Source organism: Panulirus ornatus, chromosome 14, assembly GCF_036320965.1.
Source record: "Panulirus ornatus isolate Po-2019 chromosome 14, ASM3632096v1, whole genome shotgun sequence".
Classification (NCBI taxonomy): Eukaryota; Metazoa; Arthropoda; class Malacostraca; order Decapoda; family Palinuridae; genus Panulirus; species Panulirus ornatus.
The window spans coordinates 10,507,515-10,524,659 of NC_092237.1; the positions used below are offsets into that span (position 1 = coordinate 10,507,515).

At 38.4% G+C, this 17,145-nt stretch overlaps 1 protein-coding gene across 5 annotated transcripts in view; it reads left to right on the top strand.

Moving 5' to 3' along the window:
• The window catches only part of LOC139753302 (uncharacterized), a 57,608-nt gene that overhangs the window by 8,757 nt on the left and 31,706 nt on the right, over positions 1–17,145 (top strand). For 3 of the 5 annotated variants that reach the window (XM_071669593.1, XM_071669594.1, XM_071669595.1), the window contains exons 3-5: positions 7,318–7,598; positions 13,194–13,280; positions 15,537–15,725. In XM_071669593.1, the coding sequence (XP_071525694.1) occupies positions 7,482–7,598; positions 13,194–13,280; positions 15,537–15,725 (393 nt within the window). In that variant the 5' untranslated portion in view covers positions 7,318–7,481. The remainder of the gene's footprint in view (positions 1–7,317; positions 7,599–13,193; positions 13,281–15,536; positions 15,726–17,145) is intronic. The other 2 variants (XM_071669596.1, XM_071669597.1) reach the window with 1 other exon arrangement.

A 17,145-nucleotide genomic window follows, 5' to 3' on the forward strand; every position in this document is an offset into this window, starting at 1 on the left:
CGGAAAAGTGAGGGAAAGATAAGAGCTTCGAAAGTTGATAGCGCGACCTTAAGCTGAAGACCAGAAAGGCCTATCTGTGGATGAAGAGGAGAGGTTCTCGCTTCCTCTGAATAAAGTTAAAAAGAGAGAGAGAAAAAATAAATATTTTTGCTCCCTCGAAAAATCCCAGCTGATTCTCTACCGCTCTGCAACATGGGAGATGCTTCTGCACTTACGGGGTCTAATTTTTTTTGACACTTTTTTGTTATTCTAATGATCTCTGCTGCATTGAGGTATCCTGCACTTAACATATTTTTTTTTTATTCTTTGCTAATTAATTCGTGGCTTAGTTCTTTCCACTTTTTTTTTTTTTATCGGAGTGTTCAACTCGGTTTCAAATGAGTTAAGGAACTTGAAAGTATCGCTTGTTTTTCCTTGATGGGCTAGGCTTATGGTCTTATTGTAATCTACCTTTTACTTTTCCTGAGTTCTCTTTCGTTATCATTGTATCTAATATCCAGAGCTGAGGATCAAGTGCGAAAGGGCTGATTCTCTGTGGGATAGTGGTTCCTTGTAGAGTTTGTAGCTTAAGGCACGCAAGGGTGTATAAGGACATTTTGTTTGTAGGAAGGAATTTTTGGTAATTATAGAATCACTGAGAGAGCTCTAAGATAAGTCTGTTGGTTGATGTAGTTTAAGAATGTTGATGGAAGAAGAGGAGACGTGGTTGAAATACTTTTGCATGAAATATCGCTTGCATTTATAAAGTATTGCATGTAGGAGGGTGAAATGACATCATAGTATGTATTAGTAAGGGTATTAAAGATGGAAGCGGCTTACAGGCAGGTAGACTAACAGACTATACCGGGAAAGACTGAGAAAATGGGTATACTGTGTTTGGGTTTTGTATTGTTTGTATTCTGCAAAAGAAATAGCGTAGGAACCAGAACAAGATCCTGTGGCTCGAAATTATTACGAAGAAAACAGTAGATCCGCGGTTGAAAAAGACTATATAAAAAAGAAGTGAAGCAGAAAATAAGTGGAAAAGTCACATGAAGGATAATGGTGAAAAAAGCATAATGACATTCACTGGTAAAGTCATTTAAGATATATAGAATAACTATGTCCGAGGTTTCAAAGAGGAAGGTTGTTCAAAGAAACATGACGGTGGAACCCTCAGAGTGTAGTCTGTTATTCATTGACTTTACATGCATCATCGTTAGAGGATGTTTGTCGGTTTTGTAAGAAAAAAAGTCGAATTTAATGGATAATGTGTTATTAAGTTTGGAGGAATGACAAATATTGGGTGAATTAGAACGAAATCTTAGAGAGTCGGCATTTTTCTGTTTTCGTGCAGGCATTTGTGTTGTATAGCGGGGATAGTGTGTGTTACACATACATGTATGGTGATTAGGTAGGTGTGACTAGTGGCAAGTGTGCAAGGTTCCTGTGGGCGGTGAGCGGAACATCCAGAACGTCCTCCATCCCTCCCTCCGACTCCCGCCCGCGGGCGGACTCGAGAGTGCAGCCCAGTCACTCGCTCGTTCCCGAGGGACTCACGTTGCTTGCTGACTGTTCGCCCTAGTTCCCCTCGTTGTTGGCTTTCCTATATATCTCCGCAATTTGTACATGTGTGATGCACTTGTGTAAACACCTGTCGAAGGCATAAAGAAACGTGTGCGATCACATATTCTGGATTGTGGGCTAAAGAAATATTAAAAATGTGCGTGGGGCTAGCATGATGCTGGGGAAACTGGCTCTGGGAGCTTAGCCAGACGTGTGTGAAATTCTCAGGTGCACAAAATGACTCAACATATTTGCGTATTTATTAGAGATGGAAACATGAATGCGACATGGTTTGAGAATATCTTATTGAGTATTAATATTCAGCGTAAATTTTAAGAGAAATAACTGGTGGTTGATGGGCAGTGTGTTGTGTAGTCTGGCGGAACACACCACACGGGAGCTTGTGGTTTACCTCCTGGGTGAGTGTACCTGTGGCCGAGCGTTTTCCGTTGAAGTTTACTTATGATGGGATACTTTCAGGAATTTATTTCTTAGCACTTTCCGGTGAAATGCACTGAATTATTTGACGGAATACTTCCAGGAGTGTATCTTGCGGAGCACTTCCCGATGAAGTTTACCTAATCGTTTGACAGTAAACTTCCAAGAAAAGAATATTCCTGGCCGAGCGTTTCCTTTATAGAATTTATACCGCGGGATAGTACTGAATCGGTTTGTGTATCTGCCTGGAATGCTTCATACGTTTTTAGCAGTTGCTAAGTACTGAGTGGGTTAGTAAATTACCATTGTCTGAGTACTTTGTAGGTTAGTTTAGTACCAGTGTTGGTACATAATGAGTTAGTATATCATCTTAGGCTGAGTACCTCCATAGCCCGTAACATTGGCTACGAACTTAATTGGTTAGTGTAGTACTATTGGCTGAATACTTAGATGAGTTAGTATAACACCAGTGGATGAGTGCTTCCTTTGATTTTACCAGTGGCTTGGTTCTTAATGGGTTAGCATAATAACTATCTTAGTGATTCCTGCGTTTGTACTTATAGCTGAGTACTAACTTGGGCCGTACCAGTGACTGAGTACCTCCTTGGTTCTTGTCATTAGATGAGCACTGAATAAGACTGTATCAATGACTGAGTAATTGGGTTAGTTTGACATTAGTGGCCGAGTGCTTCCTACGATTGTACTAGTGACAGAACTTGTGTTTATATCCCTGGTGAGTACTTCCCACGAGTTTTCATTTCGTGGATTACATTTTGAATGAGTATACCTGTGGCGGTGTATATGCAGTGGAGTACTTCCACGATGAGTATACCTGTGGCGGTTTATATGCAGTGGGGTACTTCCACGATGTGAGTGCATCTGTTGCTGAATACTATCTTTTAAGACAATGCACTTGACGGAATACTTCCTGGGGTATGAATATACCCTCTGGCCAAGCATGTATCCCTGGTGACTGCGTTTAGTGTAGTACTTCGTAGGTGATCCATTACTTTCCGATGGAGCGGACATTTGGTGATGTACTTCTCTGGTATATCACCCACTTATTACGTAGGAATTCCCACTGTAATGTGCCTTTGGTGAGGTACTGCTTGGTTGAGTGTACCTCGGACTGAGTGTTCATTTAATGGAATACTTTCTGGTTGAGGGTGACTATGGCCAAGTTGTTTATTTTTATATATCGTAATTAGAATACATCTTAGGTGATGAATACTCATTTGGCCGATCGCGTCCTGCTGGATGATGTATTTTGTAGGTTGCTCCCAGATTGTTTACCTGTGTGTATTTTGTAGGTTGCTCCCAGATTGTTTACCTGTGTCGTGTACTTCCTAGGTTTGTGAATTTACATGTGGGGAAAGTACCGTTGGCGGTCCGTACGTGGTGAGGGTGTTGGACCAATAGAGTGACTCACCCTTGAGTATCAGGCCCGACTCCTGCCGCAGACGCCAAGTTCGGAGTCTGAACGTTTTCTTCATCAAGCTGTCCGTGCGCGAAAGGGAGAGTGTATCAAGTGTCATCACCAGGTTCCACACAGATCCTCACATTACATCTTTCTAGCTCGTTGGTACTTGTTTTCAGTTGGACTTGCAGCCAAAATGGCATCTTCTTGTTCCCATAATATCGTTTCCTGCATTACGACGTGATTAATGATTCATTATAATGGCACAAGTGAATTTTTATACATAAAAGAAGCGAGGCACGCTGCATTTCAACAAGTTGCGTAATTGTAAACTTTGTGCTCCTAGATTATATGAGTTGGGAACTTGGCAGTGAAACTTATGATTAAGACCATTCAGTTTTCTCTGTGTTTTCTAAAGTTTAAGACAAATATGAAATTGTGTTTACCGGAAGAATCAAATTTACCGTAGCTGCGGGTAATTTATAAGCTTCCCGTACGTACTGGAAACATTTCATTTTGTATGTAATGAAATTTAATGAAATAGTGCGAGAAGTTGTGAATTCATAGGTATTATTCAAGGCCAGATTGCGACTGACGACTGGTGTAGGATTTTTTTTTTTTTTCGTAATGTAAGGTACATTGACGAAATCAGCAAAACGACATTTTTAATCCAGGGGAATGGACATAAATGAATGTAGAAATTAACTGACTAGCTATCGAGAAATGATTGGAAAGATGCTCGCATGGTCTTGTTACACTTTGCAAAGATTGTAATACCCAGTTTACATGATGTATATAATTCATTTAACTTATTTCAGAATTTAAGAAACGGAAATGATTCGGTAATCTAGGGAGTATCGGGGTATGGTTGGGGTAATGTAAAGAGTAATGGGTGTTGATTACTGGGATAATCTTAAAGAGTAGTGGGGATGAGGATAGGTTGTTAGGTTTTGGCCCTTGAAGCTTCAAGTTTGAACTCATTTGACTAAGCTTGAACAGAGGAATTGCCCAGGTTTCCAAGATATTACTCAGACCATCTGCACTTTTACTGTAGCTCGTGATTGTTTATACCTTGTGGCTTGCTACCTGACCACGGATGTTTACGACGCCGCAAGTGAGGACGAGTCGTAGATGTTGCCGAAAACTTCCATATGATCAATATGTTTAATTACTGGGTTCCTTACAATTCATACTTGTACATTCATCTTTAAAAAGAATTTATTACAGGAAGTGAAATTGTCTCCGGCGACTGAACTGCATGCGTCGCATTATCAGGCTTGAGGAAGAACTGGTTGAAGTAATAAACGTTCTTGCGCTGCTCCACTGCATCAGTTGGGAAGTGTGTTTCAGACAGCAACCATCCAGCCAATTAGAAGAGTAACGTGATAATTCAACAGACATGAACACTACTCTTGATAGCAGACTCGATGTGACGACGGGTTACAGAAATGCACAGTAGACAAGAGGCAGATGGAGACGAAGACGAGCCAGTTCAGTAGATAACATACTCTTAGATTAAGAACTGTTGTCTAGATTATGCAGTTTCTTTAATAAATAAAACCAGATATTTTCAGACTTCCTTTAGCATTGTGGAAGGCCATAAAAAATTCGCACACCAACAGAGATCTTACAATTTAACGTAGAGAGCAGCAACCACAGGACATAACGTAAGACCAAGCGGGGCTTTAGTTACAAAATAAGTAAAGAAATACCTTTATGGTATAAGAGTGGCCGGTTAATGGAACAGAATGACAGGAAATGGTTAACGTAGCCAGAAGACAAAATTAAGAAGTATGATTGAAAATATTCAAGAGATGGGGGTCTCCGACGAATGTAAAACTCCCTCCCAATGCATTACAGATTGGCACTGTAAATGAATGACTATACTTGCTTGAAAAGCAGCGCCTTTAGTGTCCAGGGGTTTATCGAGGATGATAGGGGGGTGGGGGGCGAGCCCCCTCTTGAGTTGTGTAGTATGCGATAAACCATAATCTCATAAATATTAATAATTTTATAATTATCCAAACCGTTTTATTCCCTCGGAAGGAAGAAGAGTACGTTTCTGCACTTGATGTTACTGGATTCGGCCTGCATGAGGTTACACTGCCAGTGAAAGGCTACTTTCGGTGAGCTATATCGTTGGGAGTTGCACTTTCTTAAGACTTCGCTCCAATGGAGTTCCATTTCTCTGCTACTCGGAGTAGCGCAGCCTTGGGTTATAAGAGCCTCTAGATTTTTTTTTTTTTTCTAAGAAAGAAATCCTGGGTAGCAGCAGAACTCTTTAAAAAGAAGCCCTGGGGTAATTACAAATAGATAAGTGATTTGCAAACTGCACAGTTCTAGTTTTACCGAGTTTCTAATGCATTTTATTTTGGGAGAACATACATACGAGACATTACATGCAGATATACCTTAAAGCTGTGGACATTTGTATAATTTCTCATTCTTCGTTTTTATTATTAACTTATAAACAGCCACCCCATTAATTTTTCAGTATTAGCATTTTTTTTTTTTTTTTTTTTTTTAGGTCAAACGTCGAAATTGAAAGAAATTATGGCTACTCGTCCATGTATATGTCCGGTGTTAACTGTGTCTAGCTATTTTCTTTGATTCTGCTATCTCAGAAGTTGCATTTAGCATGCCCATAACCCTTATGTTTTTTAATGTCTTCACTGCTACGCTTAATTGAAATGCAGTCTTCCACTATATAAGTCAGTAACATAAATGCGTTACCTACATTTCTCTTCACTACCACTGTCAGTTTTATTGCATCCCATTTAGTGGCTAAATCCTGCAGCAGGAAATCATCCACTATCATTTTTTATCGGCATTTTTCTGTTATGCACTGATCCTGAACACTAAATCTGCCTTCCAGTAGTCCATTTTTTTTTTTTTTTATTTGACCCTAACTGAGACAATGTATCAGTCGGGTAACTTAGAGTCATGCATTGAGTTGGGTATATTGTTTTTTAAGGTAGTTTGGGAGGCAAGTTGGTGTCAGTGTCGAAAATTCTGTGGAAAATCAGTTTCTTCATTGAAGAGGTGATTCATGTAGGGAGAGGAGGGAGAGTGCTCACTCCAACTGCTAAACTTTTTACATTTTCAGTTGATGTTGGACTGATATCAGGTATCCTTCACAAGCAAGGGACTTTTACTACTCATATAGAACACATTTTGGCAGTTTTCATCTGCTCTGAAAATTTATCATGCTTTTTTTTAATTAAAGAGTTAGGGCTGGAGAGGTCTCCAACCTTCTTGAGATGTGCGATTTTGTTTCTTGGCCTTAATATTTGTTAAAGGGAACATTTCATCCTTTTACACTTGTGCTGTCTACCACATAATCAAACCCAATATGTATGTATATTTGGCACCCTACATTTTTTTTCTTCAAAACTCATTATATGATAATTCTAGTCTTGCTGCTTTGGAGGTATAAAAACACTCTTTACTTCAGAAAAGGATGCATAGATAGTAATCCTGTAAATTTAGTTTACAAAATTGCAGTTTATTGTTTGTATTTCAGCTTCACCAAGAACATTTATTGACACTCAATGTTACGTATTACGATATAAGTATCTTGTTTGATTCATTTTTGTTCTAAAGGAGTGCAACCTCAACATGTGGATGTACTTTATAACTAATGAGACAACACTAAAGACATTTGAAATTTAGATTTAGAACAAGAAAGTGTTTCACTAATATCTTGCTGAGGATATCCATGTACAAGACAGACAACAGGGTTAAGAATTGTTAGTTTCTTTTTCATTTTCCCATGACTAACTTGCTGTACAGATGAAAGTACTGCAGCATAGTGTAAGGAATTGGAAATCCACTTTATGTATTCCATCCTCTGTACTTTGTTATTGTACAGTACATTGTTACAACAATATTGTGTAGTTATTAATTTCATTATACAGTGACTGTTTTGTTGGAAGAAGTCTATAAAGATGAGTGTATTCATTGCAAGTGGAACTAAAGACTCCAGTTTAAACTGTCATTAGAGAAGACAAAGTTGCCTTGTTTTCAGTCGCCCTCATTCACACCAGTAAGTGATACTGCATATACTGACACACTTGCCAAAATGTCTAAGGACATTTATCAGAAGACCACCAGCACTGGCAGTGGAACTTCAAATTTGTGCTCAGTGCTGTTAATGGTTGAATCTTCTGCCAATCAACAGAAGGAGGAGCAGTTTCAGGTGGTTATTGATATATTTACTCAAAACACCCTATACTATACTTTGCATTTTATGGGATCTGCAGAGTAGAATAGAATAGTTATCTCAGTTTGAATGTCAGTAAGGGGTTGACTGTCTTTTGGTGTATTTTCTTTAGTATTGCATCTTTTTTGATATTTTTTACATTGTACTGTGTATGGGTTCTTGCATGAATGTTAATGTAACTTGCACAACAAAATTTTCTTTATTACATGTATAGTAAAGAAAGTTAAGCCACTGGGATATTATGGTGAAGTAGTTTTATATAGCTTTATCCCTGGGGATAGGGGAGAAAGAATACTTCCCACGTATTCCCTGCGTGTTGTAGAAGGCGACTAAAAGGGAAGGGAGCGGGAGGCTGGAAATCCTCCCCTCTTTTTTTTTTTTCCCCCCAAAGAAGGAACAGAGAATAGGGCCAGATGAGGATATTCCATCAAAGGCCCAGTCCTCTGTTCTTAATGCTACCTTGCTAACGCGGGAAATGGCGAATAGTATGAAAGAAAGAGTTTTATATAGCATTCTTTTGTACTGTATAAGTGGAAAAAAGTAATTAGAATTTTATGTAAGATTATTGTCAAACTTGTGCATTCTCCTCAGAATCATATGAAGCTGTTTCTGTACTTTAGGATGTCACTGTGAAACATGATTTGGCATTTGGGATTTATAGGTCTATTCATTCATTTTGATAGGACATAATTTCCAATTAATTAGACAGTTACCCATTTATCCATAGGAGAATCTATTGCCTTATCCGCAGGACACCTGTCCCCCCAAAATTGAGGTTTCTGTGTAACCTGGTTGCAAGCAAATACAGATGCCAGTACATGCAGAAGCTAGCACTCACCTCCATGTACAAATTCATGCACATAATTAGACAGTTACCCATTTATCCATAGGAGAATCTGTTGCCTTATCCACAGGACTCCTGTTCCTCAAAAATTGAAGTTTCTGTGTAACCTGTTTGCAAACAAATACAGATGCCAGTACATGCAGAAGCTAGCACACACCTCCATGTACAAATTCATGCACATAATTCATCCCAGTACCATGAGATTATAAGTAACATATCAGTTACGTGTAGGAAGAGAGGAAAGTGATTGGTTCTCAGTGAATGTAGGTTTGCGGCAGGGGTGTGTGATGTCTCCATGGTTGTTTAATTTGTTTATGGATGGAGTTGTTAGGGAGGTGAATGCAAGAGTTTTGGAAAGAGGGGCAAGTATGAAGTCTGTTGGGGATGAGAGAGCTTGGGAAGTGAGTCAGTTGTTGTTCGCTGATGATACAGCGCTGGTGGCTGATTCATGTGAGAAACTGCAGAAGCTGGTGACTGAGTTTGGTAAAGTGTGTGAAAGAAGAAAGTTAAGAGTAAATGTGAATAAGAGCAAGGTTATTAGGTACAGTAGGGTTGAGGGTCAATTCAATTGGGAGGTGAGTTTGAATGGAGAAAAACTGGAGGAAGTGAAGTGTTTTAGATATCTGGGAGTGGATCTGGCAGCGGATGGAACCATGGAAGCGGAAGTGGATCATAGGGTGGGGGAGGGGGCGAAAATTCTGGGAGCCTTGAAGAATGTGTGGAAGTCGAGAACATTATCTCGGAAAGCAAAAATGGGTATGTTTGAAGGAATAGTGGTTCCAACAATGTTGTATGGTTGCGAGGCGTGGGCTATGGATAGAGTGGTGCGCAGGAGGATGGATGTGCTGGAAATGAGATGTTTGAGGACAATGTGTGGTGTGAGGTGGTTTGATCGAGTAAGTAATGTAAGGGTAAGAGAGATGTGTGGAAATAAAAAGAGCGTGGTTGAGAGAGCAGAAGAAGGTGTTTTGAAATGGTTTGGGCACATGGAGAGAATGAGTGAGGAAAGATTGACCAAGAGGATATATGTGTCGGAGGTGGAGGGAACGAGGAGAAGAGGGAGACCAAATTGGAGGTGGAAAGATGGAGTGAAGAAGATTTTGTGTGATCGGGGCCCGAACATGCAGGAGGGTGAAAGGAGGGCAAGGAATAAAGTGAATTGGAGCGATGTGGTATGCCGGGGTTGAGGTGCTGTCAGTGGATTGAATCAGGGCATGTGAAGCGTCTGGGGTAAACCATGGAAAGCTGTGTAGGTATGTATATTTGCGTGTGTGGACGTATGTATATACATGTGTATGGGGGTGGGTTGGGCCATTTCTTTCGTCTGTTTCCTTGCGCCTCCTCGCAAACGCGGGAGACAGCGACAAAGCAAAAAAAAAAAAAAAAAAAAAAAAAAATCAGTAGGTCAGGCAGAGGTCATTCTCCTACTCATTTTAGTTTATATGAAGAAACTAGAGTAGTGAATAGTAACAAATATCAAGAGAAGCATATCTCTGGGTTCACTTTGGCTTCTACCATTAAGACTCGTATCTTGATAGAGGACATCACACTGTTGATTCTCCAGTTTTACTGGAGGATCAGAATCAAGTTACATGATGTCCAGAAGGTGGCCTCCATCTGGGCCATGTGAACATTTTCTCGAAGATATTAGGTGTAGATAACTGTGGAATATGTCTACACCTTCATGTGACTATACCTGGTTGATGAGCCTTATGTGGCCCATGATTTGATGTTGTCCACAGAAACTCCTCATTTGTTGCTAAGTACTACAGATGAGACTTTACCTTCCTTTATGTATTGGTGCTCTTACAGTCCACAGGTCAACATCCTGAAGTAGAGAAATACAATTTTTGAGCAAGTGAAAAACCTTTACTGGTTCACAACTTATGTTTAAAGTGTGACCTTTTGTAGGTTACATGGAGGTGTTCATCTTGTAGTGATATGACCTATAATAGGGTACATGGCTTGAAGGTTCTCTGCTTCCTGTTTCAGTAGTTGTAGAAAGCAATATTTACTGTAATACCTTCAAAAAGGTCCTTTTACTTTATACATACGGTTTGCATATCATTATTTTGTTAGTTAACCACCGATTTTTTTTTTGTATCAATACATTGGACCTCTGGATACTAGGCTTGATAATTTTATTGGCAGATGGACTTTTTAATCTGTGCTTTGCCATAAATTCATTGAAAATCTTTTGTGAAAGACTTGTAAGTAATTATTTTTTTATATATATAATGCACTACAGCTACTTACTTTCCAAGCAGAATGCTCTTATTCTAAGTATATATTTAAGTTAATTCTTTCAAAGCTAAGTGTTTATTGTATTCATTTATAAGATACTTAGCTGAAAAATCCAGCACATAATGATCTTTGAAGCTAAGGAATATTGAATGTTTACTCTAGGAGCACAGAAATATTTGTACAGCAGTAATTTTGGCCTCAGGATAGAGACATAAATTATCTTTTACAGAATTATATTCTGCATGTGATAATCTCAAAATGTGACCTGTTGTGACTGTCAGAACTCTTGGGTTTGTCTTTCTGAGCATGATGCTGTATATTTTCATCAGTTTTATATGTAATGCACTGTAATTTTCATTTAAGCAAGGTAAACTACAGCAGTTTTTCTCTTCAGGGTCAGTTTGTCCTGCAAACTTTGAGAGAATCTCTAAATGTCCTTAGGTGTTAGAAACCTCTAACTCCCCTGCCATCTGGTGAAGTAAATGCCTCTCACTCATGACTAACCTTCGATTTGATAACTGTGGGGTACAGTTCAGTCCAGGTCCACCCTTTTGTGAGGTAGTGACCTCCATTCACCAGTAATGTCATCATCATGCTGGTCGCGTTTGATTTTTTTATACTTGGACGTTATGAACATTTAGCTATAAGCTTCCTTATTCCAGCTTTTCCATCCTACCTTGGATAAGTATCCATGTGTAATGAATGACTTTCATAATGTTCGTATTTCTAGTCAAAGAAAGCATCTGTCAGTCTGGGAACTTTTTCACTTGTTCCTTGAAAATTCAGATTCATCTGAAATTTGAAAAGCTCATGATATAGAAATCTTTCTAGTCTCTTTAGTAATGAAAACATAGCTTTTAATATTATGGCTTCATACAGGAGTGCCCTTTAGGAACCACTTTCCCGTGGCTTTGGGATAACCTGTCATGGCCTACTTGAGATAAGCTTCTCAATTTATTCTTGTTGAGGAAACCTGCTGCCTACCCATTGCCATGTAAGTGGGAGTTGTCAAAGGTCTTGGACTTGTTACAATCAGAGGAATTTTCAGGCAGTGTAGCACTTCAATATCTACTCATGAAAACATGTCCAGACATCAGAAGTTGCATTTTTTATGATTCTGTCTTGTTTTAAGGCCAATCCAAACACCAAGAATTCTGGCAAAAGAAATGTAACAGATAAGTTTCAGAATGCCCTTATTTCGATATGTTTTTAGAAGACTACTGCTGGAGAACACTCATTTTTTATACCCAGTGAGATCTCAGACTATTCTTTGAGAGCACCACACTTTGTCCAGGAAGCTTGAATCTCCTTTCAACAAGGAACATCTTGTCTTGGATTAAAGACTTGTTTTGATTACCCAAAGTGATGTCAAGAAGGGAGCTTCCGCTACTTGGCTTTCAGAGGAGCCTCTCCCTGAAGGAGATTAACAAAATTGTCTTCTGCATTTCTCACACATTTTATTAAATGACACCTTACTCTCGACATCAAGGATCAACCTTTCATGGTTCTGGCATTGCCATATTTCATGGCAGAGGATCACTAGTGCCCTACAGGATAACCTATAGCATTTTTCCCATGCCTTGGTTAAAAAAGAATTTTAACTTACCCCTCCATGCTGAAGTGTTTTCAGAGCTGAGTAACAAGCTAACCAGGAGAGAAAGATAAGTTTTGAAAATTGAAAAACTTTCTCTCCAGTGTGATGTACCTCAAGCAAATTTTTTCAGGTTGCTGGGTCTTGCCCTACTTTCCCTCTTTCAAAAAGCTTTTCTTTTAGCCAGAGGCAACTATCATCAGGGAGCTATACATGTTTCAAGTATCATGAGGTAACCAGTGACAGCCAGTGAGGCACGATGACTTCATTATCATGTGGGGATTACTGATTTGCAGAATGGTAGACCTGAACCAGGTTGAAGGCCACAACCCCTAAATAGGTGTGTAGTGTGAAGTAAGGAACATTTACCTCATGAGAAGGCAGGGGAGTGGAGCTTTCTATCCCTTAGAGAATTTACAGATTCCCTTAAAGTTCACAGGATAGTGGCCCAGAGAGAAAGAGTTACCTTTTATTGAAATTCACCCTTTTTCCAATCATCACATTCTCTATAGTGCTCTTAGGTGTTGGTACACTGCATGTTTTCAGTATTGACCATAGAAGTGTTTGCTGATACTCGTAGGTGGTAAACAAATCAAATTTTTCATGTATAAGAAGTTTTTTCAACTAATGCATCTTGCATTGATTTTGAATTAGATTTTTTTTACTTCCAAGAAAAGGACCTAGTCAGAAAATTTTCATTAAGTAGAATTAATTTTATTCATTGTAGAAAAGAAATGAAGTGCCTATCTGGTTTTTATATCCAAACTTGATACAGTAGTATTTTTTGCAAGAATACAAAATTAGATAACAACAAAGAGCATTGCAGTTCTTGATTAGAATTACATTTATCTTTTTCTGTTGTATTCTTATGTGTAATCTCTTTATCTCACAGTTGTCTCGCGATGAGAAGGAGAAACTCCTTAATCAGAAAATGGAAAGCATCAGACGGAAAAATGAGGAGCTCCGTAGACGGCACCAGGTAAATGTGAAATAAGTTAAATCACTGGTGATGCTGCTTGTCAATTTTCTTTATGTAATTTTTTCAGTATACTATAGGATATGCATATTGAAAACTTTTAGTGTATCATGAATTGGAAATTGATAATTTAGTCATGAAAATTTTTCATTTGAAGTGGATTAGGTGTATAGAAACATTCCCGTGTCATGAACTATGGCACATCTTGATAAATTCATAGTGATGAAGACCACCTGTTGCATCCTCTTGTAACACATGCTCAAACACATGATTTTTTTTCTTTCATTTAAGAGCATATCTTATTTGCTCTGTTTTCATGCTACTATGTGTAAAGATGAGGATAAGCAGAGATGGGTTTTCATTCCCCCTAGTTTTTACATGCTGATGCAGGAAGTTCTGTATGCCTTCGAAAAATTTGTGTCTGTGAATCGTAATCTCATAGGGAATCTAAGTTTTCCCATCATAATACCCTGTAAATGAAACCTTCCATTATCAGTACTTCCATGATTATCGTTGCTATACCAGCTGTGAGGAAGGGGTGTCTTGCTACTTCACTCATCATGATTATTTTCATTAGTGTATGGATTGTGGAGGTTCACAGTGATAAGGTGATGGACTTCCTAACCAGCAATTATATATTGGCAACCAATGCATAATGGGATGTGTTTATATCACTCATAGCAGATACTTCACTCTTCCATAACTTTCAATATTCCAAAAGCTCTCCAGGAGCCACCTTGATTTTCTTCTGTTACCTACAAAATAGTGTCTTTCTTGCTTTATCCTCTGTACTTTTCAAAGTACTGAATCATGCTGGGGATGATGTCTGGAGCTGTGTGTGTCAGCATGTTACCAAATTTTCTCCTCTCCAAGAAATGGAACTGGGTCTGGAAGGGGAAATTATTTGTGCAGTGAGTGGTAGATATGAAAGGGGAAAAAATGTGCATTTTTTCCCATGACTTTATTGTCTTAAAACCAAGTCACCATTTTCCATAATTAACCCTCTCACTGTGGGAGTCCTCATATCCAAGTCACACTTTGTATATGGGATATTTTCAGAAATTCAAAAAAAGGTTATCTCCATAGCTTTGTTATTATGATTGATGAGAACATAATTTTCTAAATGAAATGATACACAACTGAGCCTGGTGAGACATTTTTAACTTGTGCTCTGAGCCTTTTAACTTATGTCTACTGACAGGCATATAAGTACTTCAGAAGTTTTCTCAGACATAATTTAATAAGATGTGTGATATTTTTGGAAGTGCTTTTGTCACAAGCAAATATGATTGCTAAGGGTTTTCATCAGTAATATCTTTAATCATTAAGAGTGAAACAGCATGAAAAATTATTACACTGTGTGAGAGGACAGATTTCCTACAGGATTCCTTGACTTGTCCACAGAGACTGACCAATGTATGGAAAAAATTTCAGTGGTAATGTTTGGAAAAATTTGTGAGATACTACTATAAGCAATTATGGCTGTATATACATGCCCTAGCTTTACTGTACAAAAGAAAAATGTGAAAATTACTGAGTCTTATATTCCCCAGCTACAGCAAAGAAAAGATATTACTGGGTATATAAGCCCCAGCCACAGTGAGATGGTTATTAGACCAAATGATTGGATAATGTCTGGCTTGTTTCTAACATAAAGTCTTTGGACTTTCCATTGCTGTTTTAAACAGTATATACTTTATATTGATTTTTACTGTGATGATAGATTTTTTATGTTATATACAGAACTTTACTTATCCTTGGGGATAGGGGATTAAGAATACTTCCCACGTATTCCCTGCGTGTCGTAGAAGGCGACTAAAAGGGGAGGGAGCGGGTGGCTGGAAATCCTCCCCTCTCGTTTTTTTTTTTTCCAAAAGAAGGAACAGAGGGGGCCAGGTGAGGATATTCCAAAAAGGCCCAGTCCTCTGTTCTTAACGCTACCTCGCTAACGCGGGAAATGGCTAATAGTTCAAAAGAAAAAGAAAAAACAGAACTTTACATAACTTACTTTATCATGTTGGTGATTGCTTTCAACGAGTTTCCCATGTGCTATACTCATAGACATGAGGCAGTTCTTTATTTCATTTTTATAACATTTTGACATAGTTCAGGAAAATTACTGATATGAACTTGAACATATGTTCCCTATACAACTTTGAATATTTTACTGAACTTTCCTTGCCAGTGTTTGTGATATTCCACTTTCAGTCTGCAAAGGTATTCCCCTGTAACCTATCTTTTTGTATTTAATGATTCCAGGAAATTGAAGCTGACAAGAAAAATGCAGATAAATTGAGTTCAACAGTGACAATGGATGCAGTAAAGCCATATGTGATGAAAGTTCCTAGAGCTCGTCCTGAGAAATCTGATAGAACTCGTGAGATCTTAGATCAACCACCACCCCCTCGTCCTGCTGATATAATGCCTGCCAGGCAGAGACTAACCGAGGTGAAGATTATATTTTCCATTTTGTAGATACGGATGTATCTGAAAGGGGTAGAAATTTTAGTTATTTTTTTTCTCAACAGGAAAATTGCATTTGGTTATTTTCAGTATTTAGTCTTTTTTATTTCTATACTTAATGGCAAACCAGAGTAACTTGTGCTTTTATGTTGATGAAACGTAATGAAACTCCTATGAATTGGGAAGTCGGATTCTCTAAATTGTTCACCTCTTCATTAACAAGTGGCCACCAAGAGCTTGCTAATCACAAGCTTCATAGACATAGTGCATCAACAACTAGACACTTGTTTAGCCAGCCTTCTATTAACCCGAACCCCTTCAGCTGTAGCTCACCATAGTACAGTTACTGTAACAAATTGATCATCTTTACAGTTTGACTTTTCTCTTGTGGCATGACAGAAGTCAGCTATATAGAAATACAGTGTACATAAGATTAGTTATGATAGATACTTCAATGAATTTCTTTTTCCGTTAAGTTAAAGGCATGGAAGCCACAGAAGTAGCAGCCATATAGTAGGGATTGGCTGTTCTGAAGACAGTGTAAAAGCTTAAAAGGATGCATTTCTGATCACCAAGTGTTAATTGAAATGTGTTAAGGCAATTATTGCATGATTCTAATGGAGATGCATGCAGATGGCACCATTGCTCACCTGAGAGCTCCATTGGGATATTGGTTATAGAACAGATGATTGTGCATATATGATGAATATCTTCAGTCTGTCAATAACAGCAATAAGTTTTTTCATCGACAGTAGCGTCAAAAAATACATTATGATACAATACTCACCAGTACATTTGGCAAAAGGAGCATTAGATAACAAGTGTCAGTACACCTGCCCTTACCTTATAACGATTATTTTCACGTTCAAACTAATGTTATTTTTCTTGAATGCTTGTCCACATTACCAACACCTGCAGACCTTTTGCCTGGCATTATAGGTCTTATGCACACATGGTAGGCAAAGATAGTGGACTTATACCCACCACAGTGAAGTAAACTAAAATGTTTAGGAGATTTATCACACCTTATAACCTGCACTTTCACATCTAAACTGATGCTTTACCTTGAATGCTTGCCCTTATTACCAACGCTAACACCTGCAGGCCTTTTTTTTTTTTCAGACATTATGAGTAAATTGTAGACACATTTAGGCAACAAAAAATTAGAATTAAATGTGATGCTGTAGATACAAATGTTAGGAGACTCATCATGCCTTGTAACATTTTTTCACATAGAAACTGATGCTTTTCTGTGAATGTTTGTCCACATTACCAACACTAACACCTGCAAGCCTTTTTCTAAACACTATTGGCCAAATAAATTATCTGCAAGCTTCTTTTACAAAAATTTTCTGAGTTAGAAATAAGGATTGTTTATTGTTGTCTCCTCCATGGGTTTGACCTC